Source organism: Eptatretus burgeri, chromosome 9 (genome assembly GCF_056783735.1).
Source record: "Eptatretus burgeri isolate ZD-2024b chromosome 9, Ebu_testis_v1, whole genome shotgun sequence".
Classification (NCBI taxonomy): Eukaryota; Metazoa; Chordata; class Myxini; order Myxiniformes; family Myxinidae; genus Eptatretus; species Eptatretus burgeri.
This window is the reverse complement of record NC_140969.1, coordinates 102,562,617-102,587,994: the sequence shown is the minus strand read 5'-3', so window position 1 is coordinate 102,587,994 and position 25,378 is coordinate 102,562,617. Positions and strand designations below refer to the sequence as shown.

Genomic DNA, 25,378 nt, shown 5'->3' with positions numbered 1-25,378 from the left:
TGCTGACAGCCACGTAACTCGAATCGCAGCACGTCGCCCACCGGACGGACAATCCAGTCGTGACCCTCTTGGACTAACGCCGGGAACCAGTCACGGGTGGACCTTTCGGTCTCACCGCGATCGAGCCAATCAGCCCCCGCGTGGGATAGGGTTGCTCGCCAAATTCGACCTACCTAAGTACCCACGCGGAGGGTAGACCGGGCGATCGCACCTCGCCGCAGGTCGACTTCGGACACGGGCCACTTAAGCGACCCGTTCCGTACTATCGGGATAACCGAGCGGTGTTATCGTTGACCTCGACGGTTCGATTAATTATCGGGCGTATTCAGCCCACTACCAACCCTTTACGTGAAGCAAGATGAGGATTCAATGAAGGAAATGACGAAGCGAAGCGGGAAACAGTTCAACACAAAGCACATTTATTCGCGCTGAACGGAAAGCACACATATTCAATTCCACCAAAAGCACATAGAAAAGAAAAACACAATTCAATTTACACAAAAAGCAAATACGACAATGCAGATCTACTACCGATTACGCGAGCACACGGCAACACTTATACAATTCTACTTCACAGACGGCGCCGACAACACATACCCAAAACCAAGAAAAAGAACACCCTCAAAGATGAGGCGGGCCTGAGGCCGAGACCGGGTCGGGCCTACCCGTCTGGTGATGAGACGCGGAGCGGCGATGGTGCCTCAACTCCGCGGGCCTCGCGGACAGTGTCTGGTAGGGGGTGGGAAAGGGGCCCCCTTGGTCGCACTATCTCAGCGCGGGGGGAAACAGGAGGGGGTTGCTGATGCTCGGGGTATAGAGGATTCCTACTCTGGCTCGAGTCCCGCGACGAGCGTCTCCACCTCGGCCAGGTCGCGCTGTCGGCCTCCCTGGGGTGCAGCTCCCTGCACGACGCGAGCACCCCCTCGTCTGCCCTCGCCGCCTCTCCACAGCTCCGTCCCCTCCGCTCCGACTCCAACGCACACGACGACGACCAGCTCCTTCTTGCCAACTCCACCGCCCGCGAAGTCTTAACTCTCTGTTCCGACTTGACTGACGAACGCGGTCGCTTATATCAGCCCCGTGGCTTCGCTCTCTCATCTTTGACCCCCTCCCTTCGACCTTTCACCTCGCTCCCCATTGGCCCGAGAAAAAGTGGGCGTGAATGCTTTTTGATCCATAAATTTGCATATATCGATCGCCCTCCAACGCCCTGGGGGCGGGGCCAAATCGCCCCTCGCTCACCGATTGGACGGAACAAAAGTGGGCGTGTGTCGTTTTTGATCCGTTTTTGAAGTGGAAAATCCGTGGTTTTGTACACGCTGTTCGGCGCGCGCCCTGCACGAGTCCAACACCGGTACCCACAAGCGGCGCAAGAACGGTGGCGATGCGACGGTTGCGAGGTGTGACGTGAAGCGGCACCGCGGTGGGTGGTTGATGTTGTGGTTGTAACAATGGCGGTTGGTCCAAAATAAAGATAGTAAAAGAAAAACGGCTATCCTGAAGAGTCGCAGCACGCATAAATGACATGTATTCCCACTAGACAACGGGTTTGGGCCTAACTACACATGTACTTACGGAGATATCTCACCTAAGGGACCTGAATGGTGGTTTGCGAATTTGGTAACCACAACAATATGTATACATATATATATATATATATATATATATATATATATATATATATATATATTGTTACAAATTTGCGCCCGCCGACGTGCGATCGGCCGCTTTCCACTTATAGCAACCGCGTCGCCCACCGGACGGACAATTCAGTCATGACTTTCCGGAGCAAACGCCGGAAACCAGTCACGGATGGGTTTCCAATCCCCACCACGACCAAGCCAATTGTCTACCTGCGCAAGATAGGGTCACTCGCCGAATTCGATATACCTAAGTACCTGCGCGGGCAGTCGACCGGGCGACGTACCTCGACGCAGGTCGGCTTGGGACACGAACCGCTTAAGCGGTCCGTTCCGTTCTGCAGTGATAACCAAGTGGGTGTTATCGCCCGACCTCGCCGGATCCGATTTGATTGAACGGGTGTTTAAACCCCAACTATATATTCCACGATGCAAGATGGCATTTCCAATATGGTGAAAGGAGGACGCGACGAACGGTGTACATTTGAACAAAGCACATTTATTTTACACGTACACATATACAGTCAATCGTGCAGGCAAACAAAAGCAAGGGAAGCACTGCGACCGAATATGGTTATTAGTAATGTAGTCACTTAACAGTTTTTACTTGTCAGGACATGGCGCCACAAGATTCACTCAAAAGGAAGGAAAGGGCCACTCTCATAGACGAAAGTGGCAGACAGGGTCCGTGGACCTTTATGGTGCGTGAGCCTTGGTTGACCGAATGGGTTCGCGAGACCGATGCGGCTTACCCGCACCCTCGTGGTGTGACGATGGGCAGGTCACGACGTCTGCTCCCCACGGCCACCAGGACAGCCACGCCTGATTGCGGCCTTGCGACGATAGGCAGGTCGTGATGTCTGTTTCCCACGGCCACTAGGACAGCTGCGCCTGATTGCGGCCTTGCCAAGGCGAGGTGATCTGGGCCCCGGCCGGCAACGCGGTTTGAGAGGAACGAACGGGTCTTTTATTGCTCTGTCAGAGTTGATGCTCTGTAAGAGTTGATGCTCGATAAGAGTTGATGCTCTTACGACCCCGTCCGCTCCTCAGCGATGCGCGAACTGTGCCGAGTCCGATCACCTCAGACTGCCTTGGTGCTGGCAAGCTCTCCCCGGCTGTGGTCTCCACGCAGCTCCTTGCCTTTCCCCGACTGACTCTCTCCAGACTTCGGGCTCCACTCGGCTCTCCGACCCCTTCAGACTGCCTGAACCGGTGCTCTGCACGGCCTTTTATAGGGCTTGTGAGACGAGATCTGATCTCCGCACTCTCACCTCTGACCTCTGCCCGGAAAGCGGACGTGGTAGAGATCACCGGCCCTCTGGATCCGATTCTCCGAGAGCGAAGCTTCCACACAGAGCGGACGTGGTAGAAATCAACACCCTTCGACCCCCACAGTCCCCGCCCCTTTCTCTCCTGTGATCCGTTTTTCGAGGCGAAGCTTCCACACGGAGCGGACGTGGTAGAAATCACCAGACTTGTGCTCACAACGAAACCTCCCACGTCGGTTTGCAGCGACGCTGTTCGCTGGGGACTCGCCGCGGCTGGTGCAAAGATGGCGTCATTTTGGAGACGAAGGTGAGGCGATGTTTGTGGCGTGGAGATGTTGACGGTTGCTGGCGGTGTGGTGAGGATGGCGTGGTTGTTGAGAGGCAGGTGTGGTTGGTGTTGTGGTTAAGGGGAGCGATGTTGGTTGTTGTAATGGTGGTGGAGATGTGGTTGGTTCAAAATAACGATAGAAAAAGAAAAACCTACCTCAAAGGATCACAGCCCTGTGACACGAATCAATTCCATTAAACAACGGTGGGGAAATCTCACTGAACACAGACTTATCGATCCAACTGAACTAAGGAACCTTTATGGTGTTCTGTGAATTTCCACAGCCGTAACAAAATATATATATATATATATATATATATATATATATATATATATATATATATATATATATATATATATATATATATATATATATATATATCCAAAGAAGCACACTGACTCTATGACACGAGGCCGATGTCATGTATATAAATGGTCCCTGAGTGTCATAGGCTTGAGTGCTCATACTGACGCTTCCTAGTTTAGAAGTGACGTGGTGGCATAATGATATACTGTCCACGCGTTCGTCTGTCTCCAGTTTATGGCGGCCGCTTCCTGTGCTGCTTTTCAAAAGCTTGAAATGACGGGAGAACAGTCTTGTATTTTGCATGCATCACATTTCCCCCTCTTTTCAGACAAATCCACCCTCCACCGCCCGAAGTTGCACCACCATTCTGCGCTGGGTGTTGTCAGTGTCTCAGAGCTTTGGCTCTGAATGAAACCAGGAGTGCAACACAAGGAGCCTTTTTAAAGTCCATGAAATAATTTTAATTGATGAATTAATTTAAACTTTCCCCATCACTGAGGACGAGTACTTTTGCTTGCTTTTCCCATCATTGGGGACAGATACTCTTCCTCGTTGAACATACTGCGGTTTTTTTCTCGAGAGACTCAGTTGGAAAACGATAACGGGTAATACTAGCTACGACCAGGCGGCGATTGTGGCCTACGTTAGCACGTGACGTCTGTACAGATAGACAGACAGACAAGCCGGTAGGCGACATGGGTGGTCGCTATATAATTGCATACTAGTCATACAATTTTTGACGGATCGGGCTGAAATTTTTTGACAAAGAGGTTGATTATAGTGCGCATAAAAACGCGGAAGCCGATTTTTTTTTTATTTTCGAAAAAAGAAAAAGAAAAATATTTTTCGGATTTTTCTTCAAAAATTTCAAAGTCCCGTTACGAGGCAACGGTGGATTCCATGATCTGGCCAATTATTTTGTGGTTGTGTATCGTGCTGCACAGTGGAGCAGCATTTGTGTTGCAGAGTACAACAGCATTGGCCTTTTGCAATTATACCACCAATTATACCACCAAATTATACCACCAAACGGTGCTCAAAAGCATACAACTAGATTCTGGTATGAACCTACCAGTCAAGTTTCATCAAAATCGGTTGACTCCTCTGGCCTCCAGAGCTGTCCATTACATACAAACAAACAGACGGAAAACCTGAGACGAAGGGTAGTGTAGCAACCACCCAACAAACAAACAAATGGATCCAAATGCAATAGCCTCTCTCCTCTTTCGGGGGTAATTATGCATAAGCAAGACAAAAGTCTCACATCATTGTTTTGAAATGTTACAAAGGTCGAACTCCACGTCGAATGTTTCAGCCTTTGTCAGAGACAAACAAGAATTCGAGATAAACAAAATGTGTATCATGATTACATTTGTCAAGCCAAACCTCTCATCTATGGCTGCGGCTTCAACCCACCCTGAGCTATTTTGTAGAAAACTATTTTCTGAGCAATGGAGGGCTGCTGTTAGAAACAATTGTATTCGTTAACTTCCCGAGTTACAACAGGTGCTCAAAGATTGCTGGGGACAGCAAGTGGTGCTGTCTGACGGGCTGTTAGCAGCCATCATAGACGTCGTTGTCCTGACTTGTCCTGGCCATGATTCAGGCTCCATACCATCAACAGTTGGTCCATCGTGAGTGATGGCGTGCAGGTGCACTCATTAATACACTCTGCTTGTGAAACTCAATCAAACAGTTAATATTATTCAGGTTGGGAATCGAAGCAAGATTAGACAACTCAAACATAACTAATGTGCACTACCTCTGCACCTTTCATACTGTAATGGGAAACATTGAAAACGAGAAGGGCACTCGGTAGAGCCAATACCTCTGCCAGGTTGAACAGTTTACCTTTTGTATCCCATCGATAAGCCAGAATCTGCATCTGCAGAATCAGAGTGCAATCTGAATCCGGATCTTAACCAACATCGAAGGGACTTGTTCTCATCACATAACCGACTGATCCACCTAGTTCTGTCATGCATAAATCTGTCCACAACTTTTTGAGATATCATGCCAGATATCGTTTTGGTCTCGTCTCTCAAATGATGGTGAAGAATCACTAAAAATGGTCTAGTATCTGCATTTGGATCTTCACCAAAAGTCTACTCTTAACTTTCCATAGGTCACCGGCTTTGAAACGAACACAAATGTTTTATTACAGACCCGAGGATTCAAAAAAAAGGTACATATTATCAAACAACCAGTTTCAACATGGAGCACCTCGCCGTCATTAGAGCATTTCAGTTGCATCAACTCAAGCAACAAGTCTGGTCTTGCCTTAGTGGTTCGGGTGGCTGGCTTTGGATCTTAGGATCCTGAGTTGGAGCCCGTGTGTGTTCACCGTTGAGTTAACACCAGGTGGGGTTGACTCGACCTGTTATCATTCTGAGGTCGGTGAAATGAGTACCAGCGTACTGGTAATCGGGGCAATGCATCAGCGGCACAGATCGCACACCTCACCTGCCCACCAAGTTTCGTCCAAATCTGTCCATAACGTTTTGAGATATCCTACTCACAGACAAACAGACTGCGATGAACACACAACCTCCGTCCTTTCGGTGGTGGAGGTAACCACTCCTTTTTAGATCCTCGTGGAGGATCTCTAAGTCGTACTCACGTTGTTGGTCTTCATCTTCTTCTTGTGGACTTTTTTGTTTCACAGCCTCCAGTTTTCATCGAAACTTCCTGAAACTTGGCATGCATATGTACAAATACCCTGCGCAGACAGTAACCATCTCCGATTTTGAAAATTCCTCCGAGAAAAAAGAGTTATGACGTCAAAATATCTCCGCTAATGGAAATCGCCTAAAAAATTATCTCCGAAACTAGGCAAGCTTTTTGAATTCTGTTTGCGGGAATCGAACGGGGCATTAAAAGAGATGAATTACCGCACATATGATACATCACTATGACGTCATATCAATTTTTATGACGTCATTCCTATTTTTTGACATTTTTTGTTTCACAACCCAGAGTTTTCATCGGATCTTCGTGAAACTTGCCATGTATATGCAGAAAGCCCACGCACAGGCAGTAACCATCTCCGATTTTGGAAATTCTTCCGAGAAAAAAAAGTTGACGTCATAATATCGCCGCTAATGGAAATCGCCTATACCATTATCTCCGAAACTAGTCAAGCTGTTTGAATTTTGTTTGCGGGAATCGAACAGGGCATTAGCACAGATAAATTAATCGCAAACCTGATACATCACAATGACGTCATATTCGCTTTTATGACGCCATCATTAAGAGGACGAGGATCTTTGCTCATTTGAGTTTGTTAAGTTAAGTGTGTCTCATTGTTTTGTTTTTTTTTCTTCTATCCATCACTTATTGTCTCTCCATCTAAGCCTCATCATTTATCTTTCCCTGTGAAACATTAACACCATTAAAAGACTTGATCGAAACATATCATCACTTTCAACCTTTTCTTGGGAACCTCTTCCAGAAATCACTTGGCCAGGTCTCTAAGTGACTCCTGCAAGTACTAAAAGAAAAACTGAATGTTATTCGAGATTACTTCTGCCATCATTCATTGATCATTACCTTGAAATGCGCTCTCGCCCATCAGAAACCCAGATAATGTCGGCCACTGTGCATTTTGACAAAATGCAGTACGAGGATGCGGTCAAGTTTCTAACTTATTCAAAAAAGTACGAAACTGAACTGCGACTACGACAGAAGACCATGGACTCACCCGCATCTCCAGAGACTGCACGGGAACCACGATGGCGGAGTGCGACCCTGTCTGCGGATGGTCAACTTTCGAAATCTCCCATTCTTTCACCTGAACCGCACAATATTCTCCTGTACAACCACTCATACAAGCTGGTATGACATTGTCCCCCGACCCGTATCATTGTTATATGTGTGCTCTTTGTTATTGTGCTGTTGTATACATTCACTGCCTGTAGTTGACTGAACAGTTAAGGTGGCTTGCTTGAGATCTTAGGTTTATGAGTTGGAGCTCCATGTCGCGTTGAAGTAACACCAGGTGGGGTTGACTCAGCCTGTCATCTTTCCGAGGTCGGCAAAATGAGTGCCAGCATGCTGGTATACTGTGTCGGAGTGGCGACCTGTCCAGGATTGTGCCCAATAGCCGAGGAGACTGCTTACGCAGCACCAACGCTCTGCACAGAGTATGGTCCCAATGTCCTTCTCCTCCCCTGTCAGCCGATGAATTAACACGAGGTGGGGTTGACTCAGCCTGTCGTCTTTCCGAGTTCGGCAAAATGGGTACCAGCTTACTGGGGTAATAACCATTCTGGGTAACCTGCGCTGGATTGGCAACCCGTCCAGGACTCTACTTGCTGATGCAACTGCCTCAGCGTCCCTGCGTGCCTTACGGCATGAAAGGAATGGTATATTATTATAAATAATTCTCAGAATAGGTTTGTGCCTTGTCTGCATGAAAAAGGTAATGTTAACTGTTCATTATCTTGTCTTTGCTACACCACAGGATGTTGCAACGTTCTAATTAATTGCAGGTGATACACTTGAAGTTTTGAGTTGATCTTCTGTTTTCCTTGTAGTCTGCATCTCCTGATGAATATCAGAACATGTTCAACAGGAAGATTAAGCCACGGCTAACGGGTTCTCTGGATGCTCTTGACTCTTTCCATGAACTTGAGGGAACGGTTCCCAGCCCAACTCTATATATTCCTGAGAGAAAGGTGAGGACAACCTCTTTTGAAAATCAATTTATAGTTCTAAATTAGAGAATATATCATCATCATCATCATCATCATCATCATCATCATGTACCTTGCCCTATGCAAAGCATTGTGTTGGCAACGCAGTTGCTAAGCCACAACCATGGTCAGGTCTTCACTCCAGCTCAGGAAGTCGAGGTGACTTATTTGTAAATATTTGTTCATGCTGCCGGCAGTAGCTCACCTACTCTTCACGAAGGACCTCGTGGGATACTTAACCTCCACCATGACACCAATTAATGCCGGCAGCTGGGACGCCCAGCGTCAATCTGATGGACGACACAAACACATTGATGAATCATTGCACCTGTCTTCTTCGTTCTTTGTTCACATGCAGCACGACGCTGCGGGGTAGCGTCATTGGCTGAGGGTGTGGCTATGCCACTGATGCAATGCCCTCTGCTGGTTATGGCAGGAATTTGTAATTTGGCCATGGTACCGGCGACAGCTCACATTCTCTTGACTAATTTAATCATTTTCGATTTAAATCCTTTGAGGTGTCCTCAAATATCACATTTTCACCTGAAATGACCTCTGACCTTTGACCTCTTGATGCCAAAATCGAATCAGTTCTTCATTGCGTCATAATGTATACTCATACCAAATTTGGTCGAAATCCCATCAGCGGTTCACAAGTCGGCACGGTAACAGAATTTTGACCTCACGGGACCTCTGACCTTTGACATCTTGACCCCATAATATTATCAGTTTATTTTTTACATCGTTATTCATACTTGTACCGCTTAGATCCCTTCATTCGTTATTAAGTTATCGTGGCAACGAAAACCTATCACGGAAGCACGGACCAACGGACAGACGGATGGTGGTTTGGTACTCCTTTGGGGTCTAAGAAACTCTGGGGTCGCATTCAAAAATTGGAGGCACCAATTGTAGAAGCAAACCCGACGACAGCAATAAGCCTTCCCCTCTGCTTTAGGAGGTGTCTCAACAAAGTAACATAAGGCAATCTAGTTTTGTATCAGGTGCTGTAAAACAAACCCTGTGGGATCACTTCATCCCTGCAGACTGCAGGTTATCCCCTTTGCCCTCTGGTATGCTTTTCACGTGGCAAAACAATTTTTTCACCAAGTATGTTGGTCTGTAGCATTTGTTTGTCACTTGATTTTTGGACAGACTTTTCAAGCAATCTTTCTGAAAATTTTTGTATATGTAAGTGGCTTGTCAAGGACAGCAATGCTTAATTTTGGTGAAGATCTGGATCCGGATCTGAGAATTTTTAAGGTGATTCTTCACCATTAAAAGGTGGGGCCAAAAACGATGTTTAGCCCAATATCTCAAAAGGTTATGGATGGATTCAGACGAAACTTGGTGGACAGGTTGGATGTGTGAAATGGACGAATCGATTCAAATTTGGTGAAGATCTGAATCTGGATCCAGGTACGAGAGTTATTTAATGTTAAGTGATTCTTCACCATTGAGAGACGGGGCAAAAATCGATATTGCACGATGTCTCAAAAGGTTATGGATGGATTCCACAGAAACTTGGTGCACAGGTTGGGAGTGCGAAAACGACAAATTGGTTCAATTTTGGTGAAGATCCGAATCCGGATCCGGATACGAGAATCTTTTGAGTGATTCTTCAGCATTTTTGATGGGGCCAAAAACCATGTGGAGCAAGCACGATATCTCAAAATGTTCTGGACGAGTTATTACAAAACAAGGTGGATGAGTTGGTTCAATGACAAGAACAAGCCGTTTCGATTTTGGTTGGGGTCTGGATTCAGATCCGACCTATCAGTGAAATACAAAATGTAAACTGTTCGGCCTGGCAGAGGTGTGTGCTCTCCAAAAGCCGTTCTGTTTGACAAAGTGTGTTTTTTTCACATCTACTTATGAGTGATTCTATGAAAATCACTCAAAAATGAAAAACCACTCGGTGACTGAGTGTTTTTTCACATCTGCTTTTTAAACAATGGACAAATGAATCCATTTGCAGTGAATCTGTGGGAAGATTCTTTGTATAAAATCCAAAATGTCAGGGACTATAATCTGTGAATTACCGTTTGCAGATAACCGTGACATTTTAACTTATCACAAAGATGTTCTACAGGATTCATTTAAATGCTTCCTTTTGGCATCTAATACTTTTGTTTCACCATCGACATCTACAAAGATTAGGCTAATGGCCAAATTGATGCTTTAAAAGAAACACTCAGAAGCCTCAAGCCATCATCAACATGTCCATTAGTGTAACTTTTTGTCTTTTGAACATTACCTCCTCTTTCCTTTCCTGCCAGCTTATAACAGTGCACACTGTTGTTTTTAGAGTTCTTACAAACATAATTACCCTGCGCACTCGTGTAGCGAAAAGCAGGGTTAAGCGATCGGTAGCATACGTACATACGTCGTACGTCATACTGTTGCGTATCTGGAAACCATGAGCACACAACAGCTAGGTCCTATAGATCAGTTATATCGGTAAGTACGTGTTTCTAGTTAGGGTCCCGTCCCTACTCTAATGGGAATTAATAGTACGTGCGCTGAGGAGTTATTTTATAGTTAGGATTTTACGTCACAACCAACGACCCCAACAACTCTCTGCTTTCGGCATTGTCCGTGCTCTTTGTTCGCCGGCGAGCGAGCACGTGCGTGGGCAGAGTTTAACATGGGCATGGCGTCCCTCTTTGGCCAATCGGCAAGGAGCGGGCGTCTCACGCGCCCCGCCCACCCCCCCACTCAACACCATCGCCATTATGCACGTGGTCGGAGGTGAGGAGGAAGGCGGAGCTACAAACGCCTCCGATCGGGACTCCACCCAGAAGGGTGGGAGTTGCCCTGCCTACCATAGGCCTGTCCAATGGGAGACGGCCAGGAAATCACACGATGGGTCCAACCAATAAGGAGGTGAGTGGCCAGGAGAAGAAGCCTCTCCCTCCTAAAGAGGAAGAGAGTGTGGTGGTCGGGACCAGGGTGGAGAGACAGAGATCGTGGCGTTTGTCAAGCAGCCGGTCATCGTGTGTGAGGGAAAGGACATTTCAATTCAGACATTTCCAACCTGGCATCCAAAGCCAGTGAGTGGTTGTCAACAAGAGCACTTCTGTCTGGGTCTGCGGCAGACTGCATCCCGTGCTTCGGAGATGTCTCGTCTGGTGCATTACAGTGAGCGGTCGATCATCTCATCAAGGGAGACCACGTCGTCTCGCCTCCTCTGGGTTCGGCTCCCCTGGTCCGTGCTTTTGGCGACTGGAGCTCCGGGAAGGTGTGGACGACCAGCTGCGCGCTTGCGGCCAGGTAGCCAGCTGTTCTGACTCCCAGCCAAACTATCCTCCTCGGCTGCAGAGCCGAATAAAGACGCGGCGGGTCCATTTCTTTTTTGGGTGTGCATTTCTGTGTGCGGGCCTGTCTTGTCTAAGTAGAATTGTTAAGTGCTTTTGTTGTACATTATTTGCATTGCTTAGTCGGATAACTCTGTCCTTACGTGCTCCCCTCGTTCCCCAATTATTGTTGTAAATAAATCCCCCTTTTTGTTGAATGTACCAGCTCGCCATTGTCATCTCTATCATTGGTTTGCCGCGCTGTGAACAGGAATTAGGAGGCCCAATTGTTGCCGTAATCGTGCAATTGGTCCGGCAGGATTCTGGTACTCTCCGCTCGGGGTACGACGCGGTAACGGCCCGGATCACGCAGATCCTGCTGAGGGTGAATTTCCCCGGTAGTTTGGACGACGTGGGTATTTAGCTAAATTGAAATTGGCAATTGACCCTATCCCACGTGGTCGACCTATTGGCGATCTTTGGTCCGATAAGGGACCCTTGACCTTTCGGATTTATCTGAAAGGTACGACGTAAATTCCGGTGTGTTTGGTGGAGCCGACTCTACTGCTCCCTCGAAGCGGTCGAGCTCGCCATCTAGACCCGGCCCCACAACAGTACGTCGTACGTCATGTCTGCATTTTGTTAAGAGCATACATCGAAAACCGTTCAGCAGAAGAAATTGAAACTTTACCACATGTTAGATGACCATGTGATATAGTGGTCACTCTTTTGAGGTCAACATAGGCCAGAGGTCAACTTTGGCCAATTTTCTGAAATCCTCAATTTTCATCGAATTCACCAGAAATTTGAAGAGAATTTGCATTCCAGGTCACTGAATTCAATGACCATCTATTTTTGTGGTCAACATAGGCAAAAATCTCTAAAATTGTCAATTTACGTCCGCTTGACTTGAAATTTGAACAGGATTTTCATTTTTAAAATGACCATCATGCGTCACGTGGTCTGGCAGCCATATTGGATCGAAGGGAAAATCTTCGTAAGAGAAACTGCTTAACCAATCAATGCAAAATTTAACTAATTTTTAGATTTCGTAAGTATATTGATGACTTCCGTCCTCTGTTTTTACTTACGAAATCGAAACATTTCGAAAGTATATTGATGACTTCCGTCCTCTCTTTGTGTGTTTGTTACTTACGAAATCTTTAGATTTCGTAAGTATATTGATGACTTCCGTTTCTGTTTGTTTATTTGTAGGCATGATAACTTGAGAACGGAAGAAGCTACCAATGTCAAATTACACCACGTGATTCAGGAGGGTGATGGCTAGCGCTGATTAGATTTTGGTCAAAATCGGTCAAAGGTCAAGGTCACAGTGAGGTCAAACATAATTCCATAAAATCACTTGGAGAAATGGAGTATTTTTGCTTCGCTCGACGTTACGAGTTCGTTTTAACTTCGATTTTAATTTTGTCTTCGGTTTTTGCGATCGCTTAGGATGCTTAAAACTCGGTTGTCAAAATTCTGGTAAAAATCGGATGCTTTGGAGACGTTTTAAGATTGTACAAAAAATATTTCACTCGGCGCATCACGGGTCGTCCCATGATGCAGTGCGCTCGAGCAGACGCGTCGTTGAGTTACGTTAAGGTATAATTGCGTGGAGAAATGGAGATTTTTGCTTTGGTCGACGTTACGATTTTTGATGGTTTGATACAGAATCATCGTAGAAACTTCTGGTTTGCGTCGCTACGTTCTCTCGAGACAGCTTTTATTCGACAAGGTCAGAGGTCAAGTTGACGATTTCGTAAGTACCAGTCCATGACTGCTTGTTACTTACGAAATCTAAAGATTTCGTAAGTATATTGATGACTTCCGTTTCTGTTTGTTTGTTTGTTTGTTTGTAGGCACGATAACTCGAGAACGGAAGAAGCTAACAATGTCAAATTACACCACGTGATTCAGGAGGGTGATGGCTAGTGCTGATTAGATTTTGGTCAAAATCGGTCAAAGGTCAAGGTCACAGTGAGGTCAAACATAAATCCGTAAATTCATGTGGAGAAATGGAGTATTTTGCTTCGCTCGACGTTACGAGTTCGTTTTAACTTTGATTTTAATTTTGTCTTCGGTTTTTGCGATCGCTTGGGACGCTTAAAACTCGGTTATCGAAATTCTGGTAAAAATCGGATGTTTTGGAGACGTTTTAAGATTGTATAAAAAATATTTCACTCGACGCATCACGGGTCGTCCCATTATGCAGTGCGCTCGAGCAGACGCGTCATTGAGTGACGTTAAGGTTTTGCATGGAGAAATGGAGTATTTTTGCTTCGCTCGACGTTACGAGTTTGTTTTAACTTCGATTTTAATTTTGTCTTCGGTTTTTGCGATCGCTTGGGACGCTTAAAACTCGGTTGTCGAAATTCTGGAACAGCGATGAATAACTGATATATATAATAAATCATGTCTTTTATCAGATTCTTCTGAAAAGTAATACACCTATTATCTGGCATATCCTGCTGGTACTGAATCACTTTTTAAATATAAAAACAAAAAATGGAATTTTTATAAGAAATCAAGTTTTTGTCTGGGACTCATTATCTGCAAACCACAGTGTAAAATCGTAGACCACAATGAATTCAGAATTCAAGCTCCCCTTGGCCTTCTGACTGATTCATGCTTTTATTAGACAAGGTCAGAGGTCAAGTTGACGATTTCGTAAGTACCAGTCTATGACTGCTTGTTTGTTTGTTTTTAGGCTCGATAACTCGAGAACGGAAGAAGCTATCAATGTTAAATTACACCACGTGATTCAGGAGGGTGATGGCTAGTGCTGATTAGATTTTGATCAAAATCGGTCAAAGGTCAAGGTCACAGTGAGGTCAAATATTCGATTTTTGATGGTTTGGTACAGATGACTCGAGAACGGAAGAAGCTACCAATGTCAAATTACACCATGTTTATCAGGAGGGTGATGGCTAGTGATGATTAGATTTTGGTCAAAATCGGTCAAAGGTCAAGGTCACAGTGAGGTCAAACATCCAAAAAATGATAACGCGAGAACGGAAGAAGCTACCAATGTCAAATTACACCACGTGATTCAGGAGGGTGGTGGCTAGCGCTGATTAGATTTTGGTCAAAATCGGTCAAAGGTCAAGATCACAGTGAGGTCAAACATCCAAAACATTCGATTTTTGATGGTTTGGTACAGAATCATCGTAGAAACCTCTAGTTTGCGTCGCTACCTTCTCTAGAGACAGCTTTTATTAGACAAGGTCAGAGGTCAAGTTGACGATTTCGCAAGTACCAGTCTATGACTGCTTGCTTGTTTGTGTGTTTGTTTGTGTGTTTGTGTGTTTGTGTGTTTGTTTGTAGGCACGATAACTCGAGAACCGAAGAAGCTACCAATGTCAAATTAAACCACGTGATTCAGGAGGGTGATGGCTAGTGCTGATTACATTTTGGTCAAAATCAGTCAAAGGTCAAGGTCACAGTGAGGTCAAACATAATTCCGTAAATTCCTGTGGAGAAATGGAGTATTTTTGCTTCGCCCGACACTACGAGTTCGTTTTAACTTCGATTTTAATTTTGTTTTCGGTTTTTGCGATCGCTTAGGACGCTTAAAACTCGGTTGTCGAAATTCTGGTAAAAATCGGATGTTTTTGAGACGTTTTAAGATTTTATAAAAAATATTTCACTCGCGTGTCACGGGTCGTCACGTGATGCAGTGCGCAATTCCGTAAATTCATGTGGAGAAATGGAGTATTTTTGCTTCGCTCGATGATACGAGTTCGTTTTAACTTCGATTTTAATTTTGTCTTCGGTTTTTGCGATCACTTAGGATGCTTAAAACTTAGTTGTCGAAATTCTGGTAAAAATCGGATGTTTTTGAGACGTTTTAAGATTTTATAAAAAATATTTCACTCGCGTGTCACGGGTCGTCACGTGATGCAGTGCGCAATTCCGTAAATTCATGTGGAGAAATGGAGTATTTTTGCTTCGCTCGATGATACGAGTTCGTTTTAACTTCGATTTTAATTTTGTCTTCGGTTTTTGCGATCGCTTAGGATGCTTAAAACTTAGTTGTCGAAATTCTGGTAAATAATCGGATGTTTTGGAGACGTTTTAAGATTGTATAAAAATATTTCACTTGACGCGTCACGGGTCGTCACGTGATGCAGTGCGCTCGAGCAGACGCGTCGTTGAGTTACGTTAAGGTATAATTGCGTGGAGAAATGGAGATTTTTGCTTTGGTCGACGTTACGATTTTTGATGGTTTGATACAGAATCATCGCAGAAACTTCTGGTTTGCGTCGCTACCTTCTCGAGAGACAGCTTTTATTCGACAAGGTCATAGGTCAAGTTGACGATTTCGTTAGTACCAGTCTATGACTGCTTGTAACTTATGAAATCTAAAGATTTCGTAAGTATATTGATGCCTTCCGTTTCTGTTTGTTTGTTTGTTTTTTTTTGTTTGTTACTTAAGAAATCTAAAGATTTCGTAAGTATATTGATGCCTTCCGTTTCTGTTTGTTTGTTTGTGTGATTGTTTGTTTGTTTGTTTGTTTGTAGGCACGATAACTCGAGAACGGAAGAAGCTAACAACGTCAAATTACACCACGTGATTCAGGAGGGTGATGGCTAGTGCTGATTAGATTTTGGTCAAAATCGGTCAAAGGTCAAGGTCACAGTGAGGTCAAACATAATTCCGTAAATTCATGTGGAGAAATGGAGTATTTTTGCTTCGCTCGACGTTACGAGTTCGTTTTAACTTCGATTTTAATTTTGTTTTCGGTTTTTGCGATCGCTTAGGACGCTTAAAACTCGGTTGTTGAAATTCTGGTAAAAATCGGATGTTTTTGAGACGTTTTAAGATTTTATAAAAAATATTTCACTCGCGTGCCACGGGTCGTCACGTGATGCAGTGCGCAATTCCGTAAATTCATGTGGAGAAATGGAGTATTTTTGCTTCGCTCGATGATACGAGTTCGTTTTAACTTCGATTTTAATTTTGTCTTTGGTTTTTGCGATCGCTTAGGATGCTTAAAACTTAGTTGTCGAAATTCTGGTAAATAATCGGATGTTTTGGAGACGTTTTAAGATTGTATAAAAATATTTCACTTGACGCGTCACGGGTCGTCACGTGATGCAGTGCGCTCGAGCAGACGCGTCGTTGAGTTACGTTAAGGTATAATTGCGTGGAGAAATGGAAATTTTTGCTTCGGTCGACGTTACGATTTTTGATGGTTTGGTACAGAATCATCGTAGAAACTTCTGGTTTGCGTCGCTACCTTCTCTAGAGACAGCTTTTATTCGAAAAGGTCAGAGGTCAAGTTGACGATTTCGTAAGTACCAGTCTCTGACTGCTTGTAACTTATGAAATCTAAAGATTTCGAAAGTATATTGATGCCTTCCGTTTCTGTTTGTTTGTTTGTTTTTTTTTGTTTGTTACTTAAGAAATCTAAAGATTTCGTAAGTATATTGATGCCTTCCGTTTCTGTTTGTTTGTTTGTGTGATTGTTTGTTTGTTTGTTTGTTTGTCGGCAGGATAACTCGAGAACGGAAGAAGCTACCAATCTCAAATTACACCACGGGATTCAGGAGGGTGGTGGCTAGTGCTGATTAGATTTTGGTCAAAATCGGTCAAAGGTCAAGGTCACAGTGAGGTCAAACATAATTCCGTAAATTCATTTGGAGAAATGGAGTATTTTTGCTTCGCTCGACGTTACGAGTTCGTTTTAACTTCGATTTTAATTTTGTCTTCGGTTTTTGCGATCGCTTAGGACGCTTAAAATTCGGTTGTCGAAATTCTGGAACAGCGATGAATAACTGATATATATATATATATATATATATATATATATATACATACATATATATATATATATATATATATATATATATATATATATATATATATATATATATACATACATATATATATAAAATAATAAGTCTCTTCTCAGATTCTTCTGAAAAGTAATACACCTATTATCTGGCATATCCTGTTGGTACTGAATCACTTTTTTAAAAATAAAAACAAAAAAATGGAATTTTTATAAGAAATCTCGTTTTTGTCTGGGACTCATTATCTGCAAACCACAGTGTAAAATCGTAGACCACAATGAATTCAGAATTCAAGCTCCCCTTGGGCTTCTGACTGATTCATGCTTTTATTAGACAAGGTCAGAGGTCAAGTTAACGATTTCGTAAGTACCAGTCTATGACTGCTTGTTTGTTTGTTTGGAGGCACGATAACTCGAGAACAGAAGAAGCTACCAATGTCAAATTACACCACGTGATTCATGAGGGTGATGCCTAGTGCTGATTAGATTTTGGTCAAAATCGGTCAAAGGTCAAGGTCACAGTGAGGTCAAACATAAAAAAATGATAACTCGAGAACGGAAGAAGCTACCAATGTCAAATTACACCACGTGATTCAGGAGGGTGGTGCCTCACGCTGATTAGATTTTGGTCAAAATCAGTCAAAGGTCAAGGTCACAGTGAGGTCAAACATCCAAAACATTCGATTTTTGATGGTTTGGTACAGAATCATCGTAGAAACTTCTGGTTTGCGTCGCGACCTTCTCTCGAGACAGCTTTTATTAGACAAGGTCAGAGGTCAAGTTGACGATTTCGTAAGTACCAGTCCATGACTGCTTGATTTTTGTTTTTGTTTGTATACCTTGTCGAGGCTCGTATGAGAGCTAACACACAACACACATCAAGAGGGGCATGAGAAAAGAGGGGAGGGAGTGGGAAGGACAAAACAGTGGGCAACAGAGACATTAGGAGATCTGTGGAAGGGAGAGGGATGGGGCACGGAACATGTGGAATAGAAGATGGACATTACAGGGACTTTCAGGAAGGAAATCAGGGAATTTGAAGGAGGTGGGTTTGGGTGGATTATCGGGGGTACAAAAGATCGAGAATTTGGATGGGGGATGATAAGAGGTGGTGGTGAACAGCTGTTTTGAAGGCCTGGAGGGAAGAATGGGAATGAATAGAGTGAGGGAGTTTATTCCAAAGGTGGGAAAAATGAAGAATGAAAGAGTGAAGTTGGGTTCCGGTTTTGAGCGGCAAGAGGTCTCCTTCGGGGCTCCCTGCTGACATTCTCAAAGTTAAGTTCCGGTTGTTATTTGTCCCGTTTTAACTGTTTAATTTTCTCACCTACATGTTAATGTGTGTTCCTAGTTCGGTTTTGTTTCAAAAATCGTGCTATTTTGTGAGTATTTATGTCGACGTTCTTACCTGGTGTTTGAGGCCTAGTCCTAGGCTTGAGGCCTACCGGTTCCACTTGGTGTTCGATCGTTTTTTTTTTTTTGTTTGTTTTTCTTTTTTTCCCATTACCTTCAATTTCTCTCCTCCCCATCCCCTTCAATTTTCATCCTCCCCACTTTCCAACCTTCCCCCCTTCTCCCAACTAATCTCTTTCTTATCTCAAAAAAAAAAAAAAATAAAAATAAAAAAAAATATACCCAACAACAACAACAACAACAACAACAACAACACGCTCACCTTCTCCCGATTCTGCTACTTCTTCTTCCTCTTAACTTCCTCCTCGTCTTCCTCGATTTCTTTTTTTTTTCTTTTACATTTCCATGACCTAATCTGTTGAACTCTCTCATACATTAATATTAACAACAAAAACGATCTTATGATGCTTCATCTTCCTCTCTCACACATGTGGTACTCTTTACTGTTTCACAATGCACTACTCTTCTGCTATTTCAACAGACTGCTTTCATTTCGACCTCTCCTTCATTCCTTGCCTAAAAAATCCAACTATTACAGCGCTTCTTCTCTCCATGCTCTGAATTCGCCTTCATTGCATCCATCAAGAATTGTGTTAAATCGCATCTCTGACCTAAAACTTTTAAAAACCACAGTTTGCCATGGATGCTCGCTTTCCATCAACCATTCTTTTTTCCAACTTCAGTGCCAACTCACCCCCTCACCCCTCACTCTCACTCTCAAAGCAACCATCCCACTCTTTCTCCCTCCAAGCCTCCCTCTCACCTCTTCTTCAAAAATTCCCCTCACCTTTCTCCCACCTTTCATCCCCCTCACTCTTCCTTCTCTAAGTTGCCCCCCTCTCATCCACCAACCTGCCTCCCTCCACTGCCCTCTCACCTCCATCTCTTCACTACACCTCCTCAAATACTCAACTGCCATCTTCCTTGTCTCTTGTCCCCCCTCTCTCCCAGCACCACAGAGCCTTTTCTCCTCCTCATTCGGCCCCCTCCCCTCGCTATTCTGCAATACCCCACACTCCTTCAGCAACCCTCCTTACCTCCCCCCTCGTCCCTCGTCCTACCCTCCCCCGCCCCCTCCACCTCCTGCACCCAAAGCCTCCTCCCCTACCTCTTCATTAAAAGTGTGGACCTCAAATATCCGGGGCCTTCGCTCAAACCTTTCAGATCTTTCCATGCAGGTTGCCACTGACAAACCAGACATTATCTGCCTAACAGAAACTTTCCTCTCCCAAGACGTGTCTGACTCCCAAGTATCTCTCCCTGGTTACTCCCTCTTACGGTATGACAGACCTGAGCCTCGTCCTGGTGGAGGTGTTGCTCTCTTCATCAAAGACTCTATTCCTCACTCTCCCTGCACTGCTCTCACTCCCCACACCCCCAGGAATACCTCTGGCTTCGGCTTCCCCTCCACTCCCACCTCATGTTTATATGTGTACTGTACCGTCCACCGAACAGTGATGACTCCATCTACACCTCACTCTCCGAAAACATGGACCATCTTCTATCTTCTCATCCAAACTCTCTCTTCCTCTTATGTGGCGACTTCAATTGTCATCACGCCAGTTGGCTAGGTGTGGGTACCTCTCTCACCTGCCATGGGACATCAGCAAAAGCTTTCTGTGACTCATTGGGACTGACTCAATCGGTCAACTTCCCGACCCGGATCTCAACCAATGGTACTCCATCTCTTCTGGATCTGATTTTGACAAATTTCCCTGACAATATCTGCTGCTCTTCCTTCGCTCCAATTGGTTCTTCTGACCACGTCCTTGTTAAAGTGGACATCTCTCTGGCTGTTATCAGAGAACCACCTCACCGCCGTCGAGTCTGGCATTTCACTCAAGCCGACTGGCAGGGTCTCCGAGCAGCCATCAATCTTACAGACTGGTCTCCTATCACTACTTTCTCAAACATCAACTCATCCTGGGAATTCTTTCAAAGAAACTTGCTCTCCCTCATGCACAGATTTATCCCCTCTCGTGTTCAGTTGTCTTACCCTTCCTCCCGCCCTTGGTTTACTGAAGCTTGTGGCGAGGCAGTTGTCCTGAAACAACTTGCCTTTGCCTCATGGAAAGCAAACCCAATTGAGGGCAATCTCAGTTCTTTCCACAAAGCTCGGAACAAGTGTGTAGCTACCCTCAGGAGAGCCAGAAAACAACATCTTTCTCATCTCAAGTCTGAACTCTCAAACCTCTCTCCCTCCTCAAAATCCTGGTGGCGTTTAATCAAATCTGTTTCTGTTGTATGTTCCCCCTCCATCCCCTCCCTTACCTCAAATGGCCGCACTGCTGATTCCACACGTGATAAAGCTGAATGTCTAAACTCGGTGTTTGCAGCTAAATCTTGTGTCCCAAACCCATCACTATCTCTACCCACTTTACCCAGTCGCACCCAACTGTCCCTGGACTCTGTATCCTTTTCTCCTGACAAGGTGGAGAGCTTGCTTTCAAACCTCGAGTCAGATTCTGCAACCGGTCCAGACGGCATCAGCCCACGTGTCCTCAAAGCCTGCTCTTTCTGCTCTTGCTCACCCTCTCTCTGTTCTATTCACCCTCTCATTTTCCCAAGGTCATCTGCCATCTGCTTGGAAATCTGCTAACATCACTGCCCTGCATAAAAAGGTGCAAAAACAGATCCCTGTAACTATAGACCAATCAGCCTTCTCCCAATCATCAGCAAGGTTATGGAATCCATCATCGCTTCAGACATGAAATCCTTCCTCTTCTCCAATGGCTTGATTTCCAATCATCAATTTGGTTTCAGACCACGTCACTCTACCCTAGATATGCTGCTACTGCTCTCCCATCAATGGATGGAGGTCCTCAATGCCAGACAGGAAATCCGAGCCGTATCCCTGGACATATCACGTGCTTTTGACACAGTCTGGCACCCTGCCCTACTCACCAAACTCTCTTCCCATGGTATTCAAGGCCATCTCCACTCATGGCTCGCAGACTTCCTCTCCTGTCGCAGTCAACGTGTGGCCCTAAATGGAGTTCTTTCATCCCCTCTTCCTGTGCAGGCTGGAGTTCCTCAAGGTAGCGTTCTGGGCCCTGTTCTTTTTCTGGTTTTCATCAATGATCTCTCGGACTCTCTGGAAAATCCTCTATTTCTCTTTGCCGATGACTCCACCCTCTGCCGTACCATCTGTCATCCCTCAGACCGGCAAGCAGCAGCTTCTTCGCTCACTGCAGATCTGGATAAAATCACAAACTGGTCCAACACGTGGAACATGTCTTTCAATCCAGACAAATCTCGCACTCTCACTATGTCTCTTCGAAAGGACCGTTTACAAAACCCCCCCATCCACTTTCTCAACAATCCTCTGGAAGAAGTCTTTTCTTTCAAGCTTCTGGGTCTCACTATCTGCCATGACCTTTCCTGGGAAAGTCACATTTCCAACCTCGCCTCAAAAGCCAGTCGCCGACTGGGAATCCTCCGTCGTGCAAAAGTCCTTCCTCGGCCCTCTTGAGCTCCTGACCACTTACAAAGCTTTTGTCCGTAGCCTGATGGAGTACTGCTCTCCCCTCTGGGCTGGTGCTCCTGCCTCCCACCTTTCTCAACTTCACGCTGTCGAAACCAGGGCTTTTAAGATCATTGGCATCTCCCGCAATGAAGCTGAGTCTTTGGGCCTCTCACTCAATCACCGCAGGTTGGTCGGTGGTCTTTCTGTCTTCTACCGACTCCTCTCCAGCCTTGCCCCCTGCTCTCTCTGTGATTTGTCCCAACCACATTTCCACAGGGCGCTCAAGGTCCGCCAACAACCCCTTCTGGTAAAACTACCAAAATCACGAATCACTGCTCATCTTCACTCTTTCATTCCTCTTTTTTCCCGCCTTTGGAATAAACTTCCTCACTCTATTCTTTCCCATTCTTCCCTCCAGGCTTTCAAAACAGCTGTTCACCACCACCTCTTATCTTCCCCCATCCAAATCCTCGATCTTTTCTACCCCCGATAATCCACCCAAGCCCACTTCCTTCAATTCTCCTGCTTTCCTTCCTGAAAGTCCCTTTAATGTCCATCTTCCCCTCGCCATGTTCCCCGTCCCATCCCCATCCCTCTCCCTTCCACAGTTCACCTGTGTCTGTTCCCCAATGTTTTGTCCCTTCCACTCCCGCCCCTCTTGTCTCATGCCTCCTTGCTGTGAGTTGTGTGTTAGCTCTCATACGAGCCTCGACCAAGATATACAAAAAAAAAAAAAAAAAAAAAAAAAAAGGTGAGCAGTGATTCGTGATTTTGGTAGTTTTACCAGAAGGGGGTTGTTGGCGGACCTTGAGCGCCCTGCGGAAATGTGGTGGGGACAAATCGCAGAGAGAGCCGGGGGGGCAAGGCCGGAGAGGAGACGGTATAAGACAGAAAGACCACCGACCAACCTGCGGTGATTGAGTGAGAGGCCCAAAGACTCAGCCTCTTTGCGGGAGATACCAATGATCTGAACTGCCTTGGTTTCTACAGCATGAAGCCGAGAAAGGTGGAACGCAGGAGTACCAGCCCAGAGGGGAGAGTACTCCATCGGGCTGCGGACAAAAGCATTGTAAGTGGTCAGGAGCTCAGGTGGGCCGAGGAAGGACTTTGCACGATGGAGGATTCCGTCGGCGACTGGCTTTGGAGGAGAGGTTTCAAATGCGGCTTTCCCAGGAAAGGTCATGGCAGGTGGTGAGACCCAGAAGCTTGAAAGAAAGGACTTCTTCCAGAGGATTGTTGAGAAAGTGGATGGGAGGGTTTTCTAAACGGTCCTTTGAGAGACAAAGTGATAGTGTGAGATTTGTCCGGATTGAAAGACATGTTCCACGTGTTGGACAAGTTTGTGATTTTATCCAGATCTTCAGTGAGCGAAGAAGCTGCTGCTTGCCGGTCTGAGGGATGACCGATGGTACGGCAGAGGGTGGAGTCATCAGCAAAGAGACATAGAGGATTTTCCAGAGTCAGGGAGATCATTGATGAAAACCAGAAAAAGAACAGGGCTCAGAACGCTACCTTGAGGAACTCCAGCCTGAACAGGAAGGGGGGGGGGGAGGATGAAAGAACTCCATATAGTGCTACACGTTGACTACGACAGGAGAGGAAGTCTGCGAGCTATGAGTGGAGATGGCCTTGGATGCCATAGGAAGAGAGTTTGGTGAGCAGGGCAGGGTGCCAGACTGTGTCAAAAGCACGTGATATGTCCAGGGATACAGCTCGGATTTCCTGGCTGGCATTGACGACCTCCATCCATTTTTTGGAGAGCAAAAGCAGCATATCCAGGGTAGAGTGACCTGATGTGAAACCAAATTGATGATCGGAAATCAAGCCATTGGAGAAGAGGAAGAATTTGATGTCTGAAGCGATGATGGATTCCATAACATTGCTGATGATTGGGAGAAGGCTGATTGGTCTGTCGTTGCAAGGATCTGTTTTTGCACTTTTTTGTGCAGGGCAGTGATGTTTGCTGATTTCCAAGCAGATGGCAGATGACCTTGAGCAAATGAGAGGATGAATAGAACAGAGAGAGGGTGAGCAAGGGCAGAAGAGCAGGCTTTGAGGACACGTGGGCTGATGGCGTCTGGACCGGTTGCAGAATCTGAGTCGAGGTTTGACAGCAAGCTCTCCACCTTGTCAGGAGAAAAGGACACAGAGTCCAGGGACAGTTGGGTGCGACTGGGTAAGGTGGGTACAGAAAGTGATGGGTTTTGGACACAAGATTTAGCTGCAAACACCGAGTTTAGGCATTCAGCTTTTTCACGTGCGGTATCAGCAGTGCGGCCATTTGAGGTAAGGGAGGGGATGGAGGGGGAACATACACCAGAAACAGATTTGATTAGACACCACCAGGATTTTGAGGAGGGAGAGAGGTTTGAGAGTTCAGGCTTGAGATGAGAAAGATGTTGTTTTCTGGCTCTCCTGAGGTTAGATACACACTTGTTCCGATCTTTATGGAAGGAACTGAAATTGCCCTCAGTTGGGTTTGCTTTCCATGAGGCAAAGGCAAGTTGTTTCAGGACAACTGCCTCACCACAAGCTTCAGTGAACCAAGGGTGGGAGGAAGGGGAGGACAACTGAAGACGAGAAGGGATAAATCTGTGCATGAGGGAAAGCAAGTTTCTTTGAAAGAATTCCCAGGATGAGTTGATGTTGGAGAAAGTAGCAATAGGATACCAGTCAATAAGTTTCAGGGCTGCTTGGGGACCCTGCCAGTCGGCTTGAGTGAAATGCCAGACTCGACGGTAGTGAGGTGGTTCTCTGATAATAGCCAGGGAGATGTCCACTTTGACAATGACGTGGTCAGAAGAACCGATTGGAGCAGAGGAAGAACAGCAGATATTGTCAGCGAAATTTGTCAAAATCAAGAGATGGATTACCATTGGTTGAGATCCGGGTAGGGAAGTTGACTGATTGCGTCAGTCCCAATGAGTCGCAGAAAGCTTTTGCTGAGGGGCCATGACAGGTGAGAGAGGTACCCACACCGAGCCAACTGGCATGATAACAATTGAAGTCGCCACATATGAGGAAGAGAGAGTTTGGATGAAAAGATAGAAGTTGGTCCATGTTTTCGGATAGGGAGGTGTAGATGGAGTCATCACTGTTAGGTGGACGGTACAGTACACTTATAAACATGAGGTTGGAGTGGAGGGGAAGCCGTAGCCAGAGGTATTCCTG

At 45.4% G+C, this 25,378-nt stretch overlaps 1 protein-coding gene across 3 annotated transcripts in view; it reads left to right on the top strand.

The window, feature by feature from the left end:
* LOC147020770 (uncharacterized) overlaps positions 1 to 25,378 on the top strand; it is a 60,891-nt gene that overhangs the window by 17,546 nt on the left and 17,967 nt on the right. For all 3 annotated transcript variants that reach the window (XM_085896389.1, XM_085896388.1, XM_085896386.1), the window contains exons 3-4: positions 7,118 to 7,377; positions 8,079 to 8,219. In XM_085896389.1, the coding sequence (XP_085752515.1) occupies positions 7,118 to 7,377; positions 8,079 to 8,219 (401 nt within the window). The remainder of the gene's footprint in view (positions 1 to 7,117; positions 7,378 to 8,078; positions 8,220 to 25,378) is intronic.